This window comes from Oncorhynchus kisutch, linkage group LG15 (assembly GCF_002021735.2).
Source record: "Oncorhynchus kisutch isolate 150728-3 linkage group LG15, Okis_V2, whole genome shotgun sequence".
Taxonomy (NCBI): Eukaryota; Metazoa; Chordata; class Actinopteri; order Salmoniformes; family Salmonidae; genus Oncorhynchus; species Oncorhynchus kisutch.
In genome coordinates this window covers 2,239,654-2,256,146 of record NC_034188.2, presented here as the reverse complement: position 1 = coordinate 2,256,146, position 16,493 = coordinate 2,239,654, and the positions used below count along the sequence as shown (strand labels likewise).

At 40.7% G+C, this 16,493-nt stretch overlaps 1 protein-coding gene across 5 annotated transcripts; it reads right to left on the bottom strand.

The window, feature by feature from the left end:
• Positions 1-18: 18 nt before the first annotated feature.
• On the bottom strand, positions 19-6,674 carry LOC109885354 (tumor necrosis factor ligand superfamily member 13B). 5 transcript variants are annotated; one of them, XM_020477204.2, is made up of 7 exons: positions 5,701-6,066; positions 5,270-5,405; positions 5,120-5,179; positions 4,816-4,928; positions 3,442-3,577; positions 1,054-1,199; positions 19-289 (listed from the first exon to the last, which is right to left on the bottom strand). In XM_020477204.2, the coding sequence occupies exons 1-6, from the start codon at positions 5,881-5,883 to the stop codon at positions 1,084-1,086; spliced, it is 744 nt and encodes a 247-aa protein (XP_020332793.1). In that variant the 5' UTR covers positions 5,884-6,066; the 3' UTR covers positions 19-289; positions 1,054-1,083. The 5 variants fall into 5 exon arrangements, 4 of the variants coding, with proteins under 4 accessions (XP_020332793.1, XP_020332794.1, XP_020332796.1 ...); XM_020477205.2 differs by having other exon boundaries at positions 19-1,199; positions 5,120-5,176; positions 5,701-6,114; XM_020477207.2 differs by lacking the exon at positions 19-289 and having other exon boundaries at positions 562-1,199; positions 5,279-5,405; positions 5,701-6,063.
• Between the last annotated feature and the right edge of the window lie 9,819 nt (positions 6,675-16,493).

Below are 16,493 nucleotides of genomic sequence, written 5' to 3'. Positions count from 1 at the left end.
CAAGTCTGGAGACGGACAGAAATTACACATCTTATTATTGACACGTTTGTTATTAGTGTAGAAAAATAAGCTCTTTTATAGAATATATATTTGAAATACAATACAAATGGGCTGTGGCCTTCAAAATAACCATTAAACATGATTTAGACACGTCACATGTTGGATCATCACAATTATTGTGTCATTAGATTAGATATTATGTCAACCGGTCTGGAAAATCTGCCCTCCGAGCCAGGTATATTTATCCTCTGTTTGTTCCTGCTATAGTCCTGGGAAAACAGAAGCCTTTCTGAAATAGAAAGGAAGAATAAATAAACGAAAGGAGAGTGGGAGGAAGGAAAACCTGAAAGGTATCAACAAACACACAGAAATACTCTGTGATGACAGAGCACACACACACACACACACATACTCTGTGATGACAGAGCACACACACACACACACACACACACACACACACACACACACACACACACACACACACACACACACACACACACACACACAGAGGAAGAATCCTACGTTGATGATGCGTGGCACACAACCAACCAGGTGGATCAGGACAACCTGAATACTATATTACACTTCAACTATCGACACATATGGAAACCAAACATTTAATGTATGCTGGACACCACCCGTACTCAGCACAACAGCATTCAAGGTCGATTTCATATTGTCAGATTATTCATATTAAAATAGTTTATAAAAATAACATTTCTGCTCCCAGCCATCTTCCACTCTCCATGGATAAAACTCTCCATGGATGAAAGTTGTTACAACAATAAGACATCATCCTGTCAGAGGAGGACATCATCCTGTCAGGGAAGGACATCATCCTGTCAGAGGAGGACATCCTCCTGTCAGGGAAGGACATCATCCTGTCAGAGGAGGACATCCTCCTGTCGGGGAAGGACATCATCCTGTCAGAGGAGGAGATCATCCTGTCAGAGGAGGACATCATCCTGTCAGAGGAGGACATCATCCTGTCAGAGGAGGACATCATCCTGTCAGAGGAGGACATCATCCTGTTCATGACATCAAGTCCCACACCTCCTGCTGGTGACTTCTGTCTCCTGGTAGTCAGTTCAGCCGTATGATGCCAAAGAAGGTTGAGTCTGCGTCCATGGAGACCTGGGCTTGGGGTCGATCTGGGATCACCAGCTCCAACTCGTCTTCTCTCTCCAGCTTCACCATGCCTGAGACAGGACAGACAATCATACACAAGAAGACCTCATAGAGACACGGTACACAAAGAGGCATGGAAGTAACTCGGCAGGACAGCACAGCCTCAGAAGTGACTCTTTGTACCAACTGCATTCAAGAATTTGCTATTACTGTAACTATAGTGTTCAATTACTGTAACTATAGTGGTCTATTACTGTAACTATAGTGTTGTATTACTGTAACTATAGTGTTCTATTACTGTAACTATAGTGTTCTATTACTGTAACTATAGTGTTATATTACTGTAACTATAGTGTTCTATTACTGTAACTATAGTGGTCTATTACTGTAACTATAGTGGTCTATTACTGTAACTATAGTGTTCTATTACTGTAACTCAACTATAGTGGTCTATTACTGTAACTAGTGGTCTATTACTGTAACTATAGTGGTCTATTACTGTAACTCAACTATAGTGTTCTATTACTGTAACTATAGTGTTCTATTACTGTATCTATAGTGTTCTATTACTGTAACTATAGTGTTCTATTACTGTAACTATAGTGATCTATTACTGTAACTATAGTGTTCTATTACTGTAACTATAGTGTTCTATTACTGTATCTATAGTGTTCTATTACTGTAACTATAGTGTTCTATTACTGTATCTATAGTGGTCTATTACTGTAACTATAGTGGTCTATTACTGTATCTATAGTGGTCTATTACTGTAACTCAACTATAGTGTTGTATTACTGTAACTATAGTGTTCTATTACTGTAACTATAGTGTTCTATTACTGTAACTATAGTGATCTATTACTGTAACTATAGTGTTCTATTACTGTATCTATAGTGGTCTATTACTGTAACTATAGTGGTCTATTACTGTATCTATAGTGGTCTATTACTGTAACTCAACTATAGTGTTGTATTACTGTAACTATAGTGTTCTATTACTGTAACTCAACTATAGTGGTCTATTACTGTAACTATAGTGTTCTATTACTGTAACTATAGTGTTGTATTACTGTAACTATAGTGTTCTATTACTGTAACTCAACTATAGTGGTCTATTACTGTAACTATAGTGGTCTATTACTGTAACTATAGTGTTATATTACTGTAACTATAGTGTTCTATTACTGTAACTATAGTGATCTATTACTGTAACTATAGTGGTCTATTACTGTAACTATAGTGTTCTATTACTGTAACTATAGTGTTGTATTACTGTAACTATAGTGTTGTATTACTGTAACTATAGTGTTCTATTACTGTAACTCAACTATAGTGATCTATTACTGTAACTATAGTGTTCTATTACTGTAACTATAGTGTTCTATTACTGTAACTATAGTGTTCTATTACTGTAACTATAGTGTTCTATTACTGTAACTATAGTGTTATATTACTGTAACTCATCTATAGTGTTCTATTACTGTAACTATAGTGTTCTATTACTGTAACTATAGTGTTCTGTTACTGTAACTATAGTGTTCTGTTACTGTAACTATAGTGTTGTATTACTGTAACTATAGTGTTATATTACTGTAACTATAGTGTTGTATTACTGTAACTATAGTGTTCTGTTACTGTAACTATAGTGTTCTATTACTGTAACTATAGTGTTCTGTTAGTGTAACTATAGTGTTCTATTACTGTAACTATAGTGTTCTGTTACTGTAACTATAGTGTTCTATTACTGTAACTATAGTGTTATATTACTGTAACTATAGTGGTCTGTTAGTGTAACTATAGTGATCTATTACTGTAACTCAACTATAGTGTTCTATTACTGTATCTATAGTGGTCTATTACTGTAACTATAGTGTTCTATTACTGTAACTATAGTGTTCTGTTAGTGTAACTATAGTGTTCTATTACTGTAACTATAGTGTTCTATTACTGTAACTATAGTGTTCTATTACTGTAACTATAGTGTTGTATTACTGTAACTATAGTGTTCTATTACTGTAACTCATCTATAGTGTTATATTACTGTAACTATAGTGTTCTATTACTGTAACTATAGTGGTCTGTTAGTGTAACTCAACTACAGTCTCTTGCATATTGCTTATTTTCTTTATGTAGTCAGATCAACATTTTAATATGCAAATAGTTGAGTCTCATTACGAGTCACTTGATGTATTTATAGTATCATACATAATACATATTTTTGTCCACTACAACTCAACTCCCATTTTCACAACGTTGATGGAAGTACCACCAAAGGGTATCCCACTAGTGGAAACACCACAGGTGTTGGGTTCACCTCCAGTGTGGCAGGTATTGGCACAGTTGGTCTGGGGCATCTCCTGTAGACAGCGGAGCAGCTCTGTGGATCTCTGATTGGTTCCTCGACTACGCACTATGTGACCCATGATGGTGCCTGGACTTTGGAACAACACCTGGGAAACAACAGGACGAACCATGTAGTCATCGTAATGGGGCAGAACCCTCAGAGATCAATTGGTAAACTCTGATTTACCACTCCTAAGATATCCCTGCACAACGTCTATTTGCGCCTCTCCTGGATGGGAACTACAAGTGTAAAGGCTGTGCTCAATGCAATGGCACTTATAAATGTAGATCCTTCAAACACCCCCAAACAGGGAAACAGATCCCAATTAAAGGTGTTATTACGTGCTCCACTAAGGCAGTTATTTATCTTATCCTTGTGGTAAAAATGATGTGGGTAAAACAAAGCGTGAATTAAAAGTACGTATCTCAGAGCATCGTAGCACCATTAGGTGTAAAAACTTTACTTACCCAGTTGTGGCCCACTTTATGGAATCAAACGATCTCCCAAGCCTAAGGCCTCAAGGAAGGTTAGCATGGTGACCGAACCATCTCCCAAGCCTAAGGCCTCAAGGAAGGTTAGCATGGTGACCGAACCATCTCCCAAGCCTAAGGCCTCAAGCAAGGTTAGCATGGTGACCGAACCATCTCCCAAGCCTAAGGCCTCAAGCAAGGTTAGCATGGTGACTGAACCATCTCCCAAGCCCAGGGCCTCAAGCAAGGTTAGCATGGTGACCGAACCATCTCCCAAGCCTAAGGCCTCAAGCAAGGTTAGCATGGTGACCGAACCATCTCCCAAGCCTAAGGCCTCAAGCAAGGTTAGCATGGTGACCGAACCATCTCCCAAGCCCAGGGCCTCAAGCAAGGTTAGCATGGTGACCGAACCATCTCCCAAGCCTAAGGCCTCAAGCAAGGTTAGCATGGTGACCGAACCATCTCCCAATCCTAAGGCCTTAAGCAAGGTTAGCATGGTGACCGAACCATCTCCCAAGCCTAAGGCCTTAAGCAAGGTTAGCATGGTGACCGAACCATCTCCCAAGCCCAGGGCCTCAAGCAAGGTTAGCATGGTGACCGAACCATCTCCCAAGCCTAAGGCCTCAAGCAAGGTTAGCATGGTGACCGAACCATCTCCCAAGCCTAAGGCCTCAAGCAAGGTTAGCATGGTGACCGAACCATCTCCCAAGCCTAAGGCCTCAAGCAAGTTTAGCATGGTGACCGAACCATCTCCCAAGCCTAAGGCCTCAAGCAAGGTTAGCATGGTGACCGAACCATCTCCCTTACATTTGCCGCATAAACCATTAAGTACATTGATATGCAAGACAAAGGGGTGGTATCTCTGACAATATACCTGGCCAAACACTATGAAGAAGCCTTCTTGTTGGATGATGATTCTGTCTCCAGTGGAAGAGATGGCCTCCCCTTGATGCAAGGCAACTATCCAAGGAATCACCGTCACATTTCCTGGGGAAGAAAAATAACAAGTCGCGCATCTGGGACATGAACCAGCGACTAACAACCCAACACAATTATCTGTTACACCAAGAGATCCTAACTCCTTGGTGAGGTTGTTCGTTGTTTTGTTAAGGTTGTTAAAACACGTCTAGCTTGTGATGGAGATTGAAACAGAAAATGAAAATGAGTGAAGTATTTACCTCTGACAAATGGCTGTTCCTTTGTGTTGGCTGACAGCTGCAGAAACGACTGCTGAACTACTGACAGAAAAGTTAGTGAGTCACTTAAGGTGGCATAAAAACCATGAACCGTCCTCAACGACCTAAATGCTCAATGACACTAACTCATACCTACTGTACCTCCACTACAGCCGGCCTGCTCCCGTTTCATTCTCAGAGAGGATACTGTCGAGGAACACAGAGTCTGAGAGTCTTTCTCTGTCTGTCTCTGTTGCTGGGAATTTAGGGAAGCCACTTGCTTTGATCTCTGACAAGAAAACAGAAGGCAAAGTATCTCATTTTTACATCCTCAGAACATAAGACAATGCAATAAACATTATGTTCCTTAGAGCTTATAAACAACAGTGGAGTAAATGATCCCTATGTTATACAAGCTATTCTCAGAACATAAGACAATGCAATAAACATTATATTCCTTAGAGCTTATAAACAACAGTGGAGTAACTGATCCCTATGTTATACACATGTTAGTGTGCAAGCTATCCTTAGAACATAAGACTGTGGAGTAACTGATACCTAATATAGAATTTAAAATCACATACCTCCCATGTTCTGGACATACCAGTTATCATCCCGTCTGGGGATTCTTTAGAATGTGGCTTTAGGTTTGAAATATCTCCTCTGAGTTTGTTGATGTCGTCTTCTAGAACTGCTACTTTGTATACAAGGAAGAAGCTAAACGACACAGTTAATGTGGAGACTAATAGTAAAGCATGGTACAGCATGGTTAGGCATAGAGATATGCCCTCACAACACACTGACAGGGTGTAGTTCCCAATGGAACTCTATTCCCTATTTAGCGCACTACTTTTGCTCAGGGCCTATAGGCATTTGGGACGCAGCCTAACATTTTCTTGACCCCGGAAGCTTAGAATGTGTTTCCGTTTCAGAATCAAAACATAAATGAGGAAGTCTTTTTAAGACAGCCACTGTTATTGTTTCTGTAGAATTGGCTCTGGTCAAAAGTAGTGAACTATAAAGTGGGAAGGGTGCATTAGGGAGGCACCCTCTATATCCTGTTCAGAGGGAGTTCAGATTAGGTCAGACAGCAGAGGGAGTTCAGATTAGGGCAGCCAGCAGAGAGTTCAGATTAGGGCAGACAGCAGAGTGAGTTCAGATTAGGGCAGACAGCAGAGTGAGTTCAGATTAGGGCAGACAGCAGAGGGAGTTCAGATTAGGGCAGCCAGCAGAGAGTTCAGATTAGGGCAGACAGCAGAGTGAGTTCAGATTAGGGCAGACAGCAGAGTGAGTTCAGATTAGGGCAGTAAACAGAGTGAGTTCAGATTAGGGCAGACAGCAGAGTGAGTTCAGATTAGGGCAGACAGCAGAGTGAGTTCAGATTAGGGCAGACAGCAGAGTGAGTTCAGATTAGGGCAGTAAACAGAGTGAGTTCAGATTAGGGCAGACAGCAGAGTGAGTTCAGATTAGGGCAGACAGCAGAGTGAGTTTGCAGTTGATTGTGAAACTCCCAGACTCACATTCAGAAATTATTCAGACCCATTCTGTTTTTTCAAAATTTTACAGCCTTATTCTAAAATGGATTAAATAAAAAATAATCCTCATCAATCTACACACAACACCCCATAATGACAAAGAGAAAACAGTTTTTTAGAAATATAGGTATTCCTTATTTACATAAGTATTCAGACCCTTTGCTAACCTCTACCAATCAATACCACAGGCTGGGAGAATTCAGGCACCATACAGATGTTGTTTTCCAAAAGAATATCCCATTTGATGAGTACAGAGACATATAAACATATGAACTGACTTACTTCAATGGGTTGAATGGGTACCCATTCATACAGTAACTCAGAACAACATCAGCATTATAACGGAACGACATGCCTGTTACTCTGCTGCATGTGTGACATGGTGCAGCTGTGTTCAAACGCAGTGTGAATAAATACATTGCTATGTGTCAGCGCAGTATCCTTCCTGTTTATAAATGAGTGTTCATCTTTCAGATTAGAGAACCAAGGCTACAGTGAATAAAAACATTTGACTGGTTAGAACAAGAACTGGCTAAAATGGCCTCCAGTCTCTATCAGGGGTCTCAGGAAAGCATTATTCAACTAAAATGGCCTCCTGTCTCTACCAGGGGTCTCAGGAAAGCATTATTTTGGGAAAAGTGAAAGTAATCAACTGGTCTTCGGCACTATGATGATCTGAATCAGGTGTTTCACGGCAGAGCGGGGACAACGATCTGCTGTAGTACTGTAGTACTGTAGTAGTACGATCTGCTGTAGTCCTGTAGTAGTACGATCTGCTGTAGTACTGTAGTCCTGTAGTAATACGATCTGCTGTAGTACTGTAGTAGTACGATCTGAATCAGGTGTTTCACGGCGTGTCACGCCCTGGCCTTAGTATTCTGTGTTTTCTTTGTTATGTTGGTTAGGCCAGGGGGAGACATGGGTGATTTATGTGTCTTGTTTTGTCTAGGGGTTTTGTAGTCTATGGGGTTGTGTTCGGTGTAGTATTCTAGGTAAGTCTATGGTTGCCTAGAGTGGTTCTCAATCAGAGGCAGGTGTTTATCGTTGTCTCTGATTGGGAACCATATTTAGGCAGCCATATTCTTTAGGTATCTTGTGGGTGGTTGTTCCTGTCTCTGTGTTTTGCACCAGTTAGGACTGGTTCGGTTGTTCCTGTCTCTGTGTTTTGCACCAGTTAGGACTGGTTCGGTTGTTCCTGTCTCTGTGTTTTGCACCAGTTAGGACTGGTTCGGTTGTTCCTGTCTCTGTGTTTTGCACCAGTTAGGACTGGTTCGGTTGTTCCTGTCTCTGTGTTTTGCACCAGTTAGGACTGGTTCGGTTGTTCCTGTCTCTGTGTTTTACACCAGTTAGGACTGGTTCGGTTGTTCCTGTCTCTGTGTTTTGCACCAGTTAGGACTGGTTCGGTTGTTCCTGTCTCTGTGTTTTGCACCAGTTAGGACTGGTTCGGTTGTTCCTGTCTCTGTGTTTTGCACCAGTTAGGACTGGTTCGGTTGTTCCTGTCTCTGTGTTTTGCACCAGTTAGGACTGGTTCGGTTGTTCCTGTCTCTGTGTTTTGCACCAGTTAGGACTGGTTCGGTTGTTCCTGTCTCTGTGTTTTGCACCAGTTAGGACTGGTTCGGTTGTTCCTGTCTCTGTGTTTTGCACCAGTTAGGACTGGTTCGGTTGTTCCTGTCTCTGTGTTTTGCACCAGTTAGGACTGGTTCGGTTGTTCCTGTCTCTGTGTTTTACACCAGTTAGGACTGGTTCGGTTGTTCCTGTCTCTGTGTTTTGCACCAGTTAGGACTGGTTCGGTTGTTCCTGTCTCTGTGTTTTGCACCAGTTAGGACTGGTTCGGTTGTTCCTGTCTCTGTGTTTTGCACCAGTTAGGACTGGTTCGGTTGTTCCTGTCTCTGTGTTTTGCACCAGTTAGGACTGGTTCGGTTGTTCCTGTCTCTGTGTTTTGCACCAGTTAGGACTGGTTCGGTTGTTCCTGTCTCTGTGTTTTGCACCAGTTAGGACTGGTTCGGTTTAACCAGGTTTTCTTATTTTGTATAGTGTTCACGTTTTCATCTTTCATTAAAGATGTTTATATGTGCAGGCTAAGTCAAATAAGCTAACGTAAACTCGCTCACTTTTGTACATCGCCTTGGTCTGTACAATTGACCTTTTTTTAGCGCCCCAAAAAAGTAATACTTCCAGATCAACTGTAATGTCAATACAATTGTAAAGCACAATTTCTCCCCTTTCCAACAAAATCAATGACATGACCCCCACGCTGCCCGTTTCTGCATGATTCAAGAACGCAATGAGCTCCGTCGGGTCTTTTTAAAAATGGCGGGTGGGGAAGCGACACCTAATGTGTGATAGTGAGAAGAACATCTCAAGATGTTGTGTGGGAAAACTGCTTTTTTTTCACTCGATCTGTCCAACTTATCACCTTATCGCCTCTAAAATGTAAATAAATCACTATAAAGAGTTTATATAATGTGTCATTACATACATATTTGAAGGATTGTGTCAAATTTGAATCGGGTTATGAGGGCGGTGGGAAGGTGATCTTCAGAAGTAAACATTGTCTTTTGAGAGTCATGATAGTTTGCAATGACGACACAAAAAAATGACTAGGTATCCCCCCCTTACCCTGTCCCTGTCCCCTTACCCTGTCCCTTTCTTGTTTTTAAACGGTGAGAGAAGTGCTCCACCTGGTGGAGAGAGGCTGGAAGACAGAATTAGTTGCTTTATGCGTGCTGTACGTTACGCCATGACCCGTCACGATATAAAGTACAGCGTCGGAGGGGGCCGTTTTTTCAACTTTTCTCCAATACTATAGAGCCATTACCATGTCGATCAACGCTTGAATAGAAACGTAGTTCACACCCCAGATTTTGAAGTCAACACAGTCGCTACAGTCCCATTAGTTTTCTTTGCAGCCTCGTATGAATGTCGCAGTTGCGCACATTTGTACGGAATGGGGTGAGTGTATGTTAGCTAGTTGGCTAGCTAGCTATCTAGCCAACTTCACATACTGTATAGATAATGTTAGCTAGCTAAGTGAATTAAATATCACCAGATAGCGATCTTGATGTATTTATCACTGTAAAAAACAAACTCCAAATGCATTTGTAGGTAGCTAGTTAACGACCATGGAGGGTGAATGATAACAGCCCCAACTGTCAGTGAGGGAGGAGGCTATTCTGGAAAGGGCAGGTACTTGTGTGTAGTTCCTGTTCCTAGAAGTAGAAGGACAGAGATAATAGTAACTAATATTCAGCGTGGTGTAATTTGAAGTCTGTTTCTTGTGAGATTTTCTGTCCTCAGATAAAGAAAGCTATCAAAGAGGCACATTGTTGTTTTTGCCTCAGCACTGCACAGCTGATTCAAATGATCAACTCATCATCAAGCTTCAAGTAGTATATATGTATTCATTTGTGATGCTGTCCTTGATATGTCCTTGATATGATCCTGTTATTGTGACATGCTACACATGTACATACAGTAGGGCAAAAAAGTATTTAGTCAGCCACCAATTGTGCAAGTTCTCCCACTTAAAAAGATGAGAGAGGCCTGTAATTTTCATCATAGGTACACTTCAACTATGACAGACAAAATTAGAAGAAAAAAATCCAGAAAATCACATTGTAGGATTTTTAATGAATTTATTTGCAAATTATGGTGAAAATAAGTATTTGGTCACCTACAAACAAGCAAGATTTCTGGCTCTCACAGACCTGTAACTTCTTCTTTAAGAGGCTCCTCTGTCCTCCACTTGTTACCTGTATTAATGGCACCTGTTTGAACTTGTTATCAGTATAAAAGACACCTGTCCACAACCTCAAACAGTCACACTCCAAACTCCACTATGACCAAGACCAAAGAGCTGTCAAAGGACACCAGAAACAAAATTGTAGACCTGCACCAGGCTGGGAAGACTGAATCTGCAATAGGTAAGCAGCTTGGTTTGAAGAAATCAACTGTGGGAGCAATTATTAGGAAATGGAAGACATACAAGACCACTGATAATCTCCCTCGATCTGGGGCTCCATGCAAGATCTCACCCCGTGGGGTCAAAATGATCACAAGAACGGTGAGAAAAAATCCCAGAACCACACGGGGGGACCTAGTGAATGACCTGGGACCAAAGTAACAAAGCCTACCATCAGTAACACACTACGTCGCCAGGGACTCAAATCCTGCAGTGCCAGACGCGTCCCCCTGCTTAAGCCAGTACATGTCTAGGCCCGTCTGAAGTTTGCTAGAGAGCATTTGGATGATCCAGAAGAAGATTGGGAGAATGTCATATGGTCGTCGTGTTTGGAGGACAAAGAATGCGGAGTTGCATCCAAAGAACACCATACCTACTGTGAAGCATTGGGGTGGAAACATCATGCTTTGGGGCTGTTTTTCTGCAAAGGGACCAGGACGACTGATCCGTGTAAAGGAAAGAATAAATGGGGCCATGTATCGTGAGATTTTGAGTGAAAACCTCCTTCCATCAGCAAGGGCATTGAAGATGAAACGTGGCTGTGTCTTTCAGCATGACAATGATCCCAAACACACCACCCGGGCAATGAAGGAGTGGCTTCGTAAGAAGCATTTCAAGGTCCTGGAGTGGCCTAGCCAGTCTCCAGATCTCAACCCCATAGAAAATCTTTGGAGGGAGTTGAAAGTCCGTGTTGCCCAGTAACAGCCCCAAAACATCACTGCTCTAGAGGAGATCTGCATGGAGGAATGGGCCAAAATATTAGCAACAGTGTGTGAAAACCTTGTGAAGATTTACAGAAAACATTTGACCTGTCATTGCCAACAAAGGGTATATAACAAAGTATTGAGATAAACTTTTGTTATTGACCAAATACTTATTTTCCACCAGAATTTGCAAATAAATTCATAAAAAATCCTACAATGTGTGCTACTTCTTCAAAGAGCTGTTCCCTGGCAACACCATAGACTATGCTATGCACAACCAACGGCTCTTTGGATAACTGCAGTTATTCAATTCAGTTTCTCTCCCTTTGATATCTACTTCTCAGGTGAGGGTGCTGTTTAGGTAAGGGTGTGATGTCTGTGCAAAAACAAAACAGGCTATTTTAAATCACCCATATTGAAAAAGTTTAGAACAATTAGACACCCTATAACCCACACCTACACACTGATGTATCAATCTGACTGATGGATGGTGTTGTGCAGTAAGTAGGCTCTGGTGTATAACTGTGGCTCCTTCCACCTTCAAAGAATAGGCAAGAGGATCAAACATGGAGAATGGTAAGACACTCCATTATTTCTATAATTAAGCTATATTGTTGGTCCTCGTGTGTCCATTCAGGTTTTTTAGCATAGAGTACTCTGCAGAGATGCTTTACATTGAAATAGAGATGTAATAGTCCCAGAGTTAATGATCCAGGGTCAGTTTATATTATACAGGAAGTATTATTAAAGAGATGCTTTACATTGAAATAGAGATGTAGTCGTCCCAGAGTTAATGATCCAGGGTCAGTTTTGCATTTCACCTCCTGATGATTATGATGACTGACCGTGTTAGAATAAAAAACACAAGGCTTAATCATGCTCTCTCTCTATACATCTGTCTCTCTTCTGCAGGTATGTTTTGATGTGAGAGAGGAAGCCAACCCCCAATTCCGTCATTGCCACCTCATCCGCTCTTAAGATTACCTTTGGGCCGACTAGACACTATTATGTAATTGTGATAAACTAAGAGAATATTTGGGTAGCACTGTGATTCATTAATCATATGCTGTCTGCCTCTGTTCTTGGGGCGGCAGCGTAGCCTAGTGGTTAGAGCATTGGACTATTAACCGGAAGGTTGCGAGTTCAAACCCCCGAGCTGACAAGGTACAAATCTGTCGTTCTGCCCCTGAACAGGCAGTTAACCCACTGTTCCCAGGCTGTCATTGAAAATAAGAATGTGTTCTTAACTGACTTGCCTGGTTAAATAAAGGTAAAATTAAATTAAATGACCCATTTCTCTGTATTTTACACCTCTCCTACCACCTTTCTTCCTGTTTTTATACGGCACAGCAGATGTGAAGTACAGATTGAACTTATTTATAATATTACATTCCTAATATGTATAATGCATGTATGATGTATTTATAACTGAGAATATTTAGGTAGCACTGTGATTCATTAATCATATGCTGCCTTCCCTGCTCCTGTGTTTAACCTCTTTCCTTTGGTCTTTCTACACCTCTTTCTTCCTCTGTTTTATAATGAAGTACAGATCCAACTTGTATTTATAACACTTGGATAATGAGCTTATTTCAATAAAGCATTTTACATTCTCTACTGGTTGACATTAAGTCTCATTTGATGAAATACTCCAGCTATCCTGTGTTTATCAGATCAATGCAGATGAAGGGAATTAGATATTGAGATGAACTGGTTTTAGGGTATTTACATGCATAGGAAGTGTAGTGTACTGTTTCAATTATATCTGTATAAAACAATGACAAATCAGCCGTTTAACTAGTTCAATCCTGTTTCTAGTCTATTAGTTAGTATTTTGGCCATGACTTGCATCCTTGGCACAAAGTTATATTATATTCTACTCAATCCATAGTCTTCATTAATGTCATTCAGGCTGTTTTGAAGTTGATACAACTGGCCATGATAGCGGAGGTTCATAACTCGGTTCTGAACTAATATGTATACCAAACGTTTGGGTCAATACACAGATCGGCTCGATAGCTAGCTACACATCCATAGGCATACAGGTATTTGTATCCTCCACTGCACAATAAGCAAGAACATAGATAGTTACGTTATTTCAATAGCTACGTTATTGCAATAGCTACGTTATTCCAATAGCTACGTTATTCCAATAGCTACGTTATTTCAATAGCTACGTTATTCCAATAGCTACGTTATTCCAATAGCTACGTTATTCCAATAGCTACGTTATTTCAATAGCTACGTTATTCCAATAGCTACGTTATTCCAATAGCTACGTTATTTCAATAGCTACGTTATTCCAATAGCTACGTTATTCCAATAGCTACGTTATTCCAATAGCTACGTTATTCCAATAGCTACGTTATTCCAATAGTTACGTTATTTCAATCGTTACGTTATTTCATCTATGCCTTGCATGGCAAATATCAACAAGACAAGCTAACAAAATGGTACATTGAATTTGCAGTAAATACTTTACATTCTTTACATCCACTCTTTCACAAGACGACAGCCTGGTTTGCTGGTTGTTTCAGGAGTCCCTAAAACATTAAACATCCAGAGTTATACTCATGTCACAACACACATAAAGCTAGCCAGCTAGCTTGCTAAATTGCGATTTTCGTAAATTAAATTTATGATAAAAATATATACATTAACTAATATATTCCTGTCAAATGTACATTGTTTTGCATGATTCGTAATGACGTTATAATCACTTACATTTGCCTCCATCCTAGTATTTTTTATGTGAGGAAAGAGAGGAATTTGGCAAGGTTGTCCTATTAAATCACCCAACTTCTTACAAATTCTTTAAATAAATAATAGTTCTGTAAAAAGGTATTTCCACAGCTGGTAAAGAAATTATTATAAGCCAGCTGACGATACTTTTTCTGAAAGACGCTAACCAAATTCCCATATCGATCAATGTGATACAATGCTTTTCCAAAGCGTCTGGTCTATATCTTAACATTAATAAATGTGAACTCTGTCAAAGATTGTGTGACACCTTCATATTATGGTATTCCAGTAAAATAACCTTTTGTAATGACCACCTAGAAACGGTGTTGCTTCTTTTTTGGCATTGTGTTCATGTAAGAAAACTGTGGCAAGACATCAGTAGATTTATAATTGAACACATTTATGAAGATCTTACACTATTTTGGAGAGATGTACTGCTTGGATTCTTTACCTACGATAGAAATAAGCTGAAACATTTATATGTAATTAATTTCATTATTCTTTTGGCCAAATGTCATATTCACAAATGTAAATTTACAAACAAAACAACACATTGTCTTACAAAAAGAAATTGAACTGTATTTTAAGACAATTAAATACTCTACTAACAAAAAAGCTGTTACACTTATAATTCTATGTATGTCCCTTAAGGTCCTGATGTAATGTGATATTGTACCCCCTATCCCCGCCCCCTATCCCCGCCCCCTATCCCCGCCCCCTATCCCCGCCCCTATCCCCGCCCCTATCCCCGCCCCCTATCCCCGCCCCCAGCCCCGCCCCCTAGCCCAATTGTCCTTTGTATATTATTTATATATACTTGTGTTCCCACATGTACTTCCTGTATTGATTTGTTGTTAATAAAGTTTAAAAAATATTATTATTTTTGTCAGCCATCTTCACTGAAGAAAGTCTAACAGTCGGTAGCATGTGCATCAGCCTCAGCAGCAGCAGCCTCAGCAGCAGCAGCCTCCCCCAGGTCCTAGTGCCGGTCAGGTAAAAAGTTTAAGATGCGATGGAACGGTTGACGGAAAAAAAATATATTGACTGATATACTGATTTATGAGTAGGGGGAGGGGGCAAATAGGCCTAGCGACGTCCCTGCTAACAAATCAAATCAAATCAAATTTATTTATATAGCCCTTCGTACATCAGCTGATATCTCAAAGTGCTGTACAGAAACCCAGCCTAAAACCCCAAACAGCAAGCAATGCAGGTGTAGAAGCACAACGATACTACAATCTCAGGTCAGTGCAATCTTCACGCATCTCGTAGTCACACAAAATGTCTGAGTTCTGACGACCACGCCTCCGGAGTATATGATTGGTTCCCGCTTACTTTACAGGTGTGACTCCGCCCACATGGGGCGTGAAGGAAGCTGCCACGAGCCCAAGACAGACGCTCATCTGTGATCAGTTTGGCATTTTTCCCCACCAAGGGGGAATCTGTCGTTCTGCCCCTGAACAGGCAGTTAACCCACTGACTTGCCTAGTAAAATAAAGGTAAAATAACCATTTTTAAATAAATAAAAAAGCCTGGTTATAGGCATTTAGCCTAGCGGTTAGACTAGAGTGTTGGGCTCGTAACAGAAAAGTCACTCGTTTGAATCCCCGAGCCGACAAGGTGAAAAATCAGCCGATGTGCCCCGTGAGCAAGGCACTTAACCTAAACTGCTTCAAGATCACCGTTGATAATGATCTCATACAGAGATTGGCAGAGATGCTTGTGTTTCTAAACCCAACAGCGCAGTAATAATACCTTGCAAAACAATACACACACGGTCAAAAAAAGTAAAAAGAAAATGGTCCGGAATATGAATATATACATATATATAAGGTGTATGTAAACTTCCGACTTCAGCTGTATATATATATATATATATATATATCAGTTCTGCCCACAAATGTTCTATAGGATTGAGGTCAGGGCTTTGTGATGGCCACTCCAATACCTTGACTTTGTTGTCCTTAAGCCATTTTGCCACAACTTTGGAAGTATGCTTGGAGTCATTGTCCATTTGGAAGACCCATTTGCGACCAAGCTTTAACTTCCTGACTGATGTCTTGAGATGTTGCTTCAATATATCCACATAATTTTTTATCCTCATGATGCCATCTATTTTGTGAAGTGCATCAGTCCCTCCTGCAGCAAAGAACCCCCACAACATGATGCTGCCACCCCCGTGCTTCACGGTTGGGATGGTGTTCTTCGGCTTGCAAGCCTCATTATGGCCAAACAGTTCTATTTTTGTTTCATCAGACCAGAGGACATTTCTCCAAAAAAGTACGATCTTTGTCCCCATGTGCAGTTGCAAACCATAGTCTGGCTTTTTTTAAGGCGGTTTTGGAGCAGTGGCTTCTTCCTCCTTGAGCGGCCTTTCATGTTATGTCGATATTTGACTCGTTTTACTGTGGATATAGATACTTTTGTACCTGTGT

What these genes read in the sequence shown, in the direction of transcription:
- LOC109885354 (XM_020477204.2), bottom strand. Translation starts at nt 5,883, where the DNA reads ATGCTGTACCATGCTTTACTATTAGTCTCCACATTAACTGTGTCGTTT. An exon ending in GGAACAGCCATTTGTCAGAG is followed by an intron (nt 4,929 to 5,119) that starts GTAAATACTTCA and finishes TTTCTTCCCCAG; the next exon opens with GAAATGTGACGGTGATTCCT. An exon ending in CAATACCTGCCACACTGGAG is followed by an intron (nt 1,200 to 3,441) that starts GTGAACCCAACA and finishes GTCCTGTCTCAG; the next exon opens with GCATGGTGAAGCTGGAGAGA.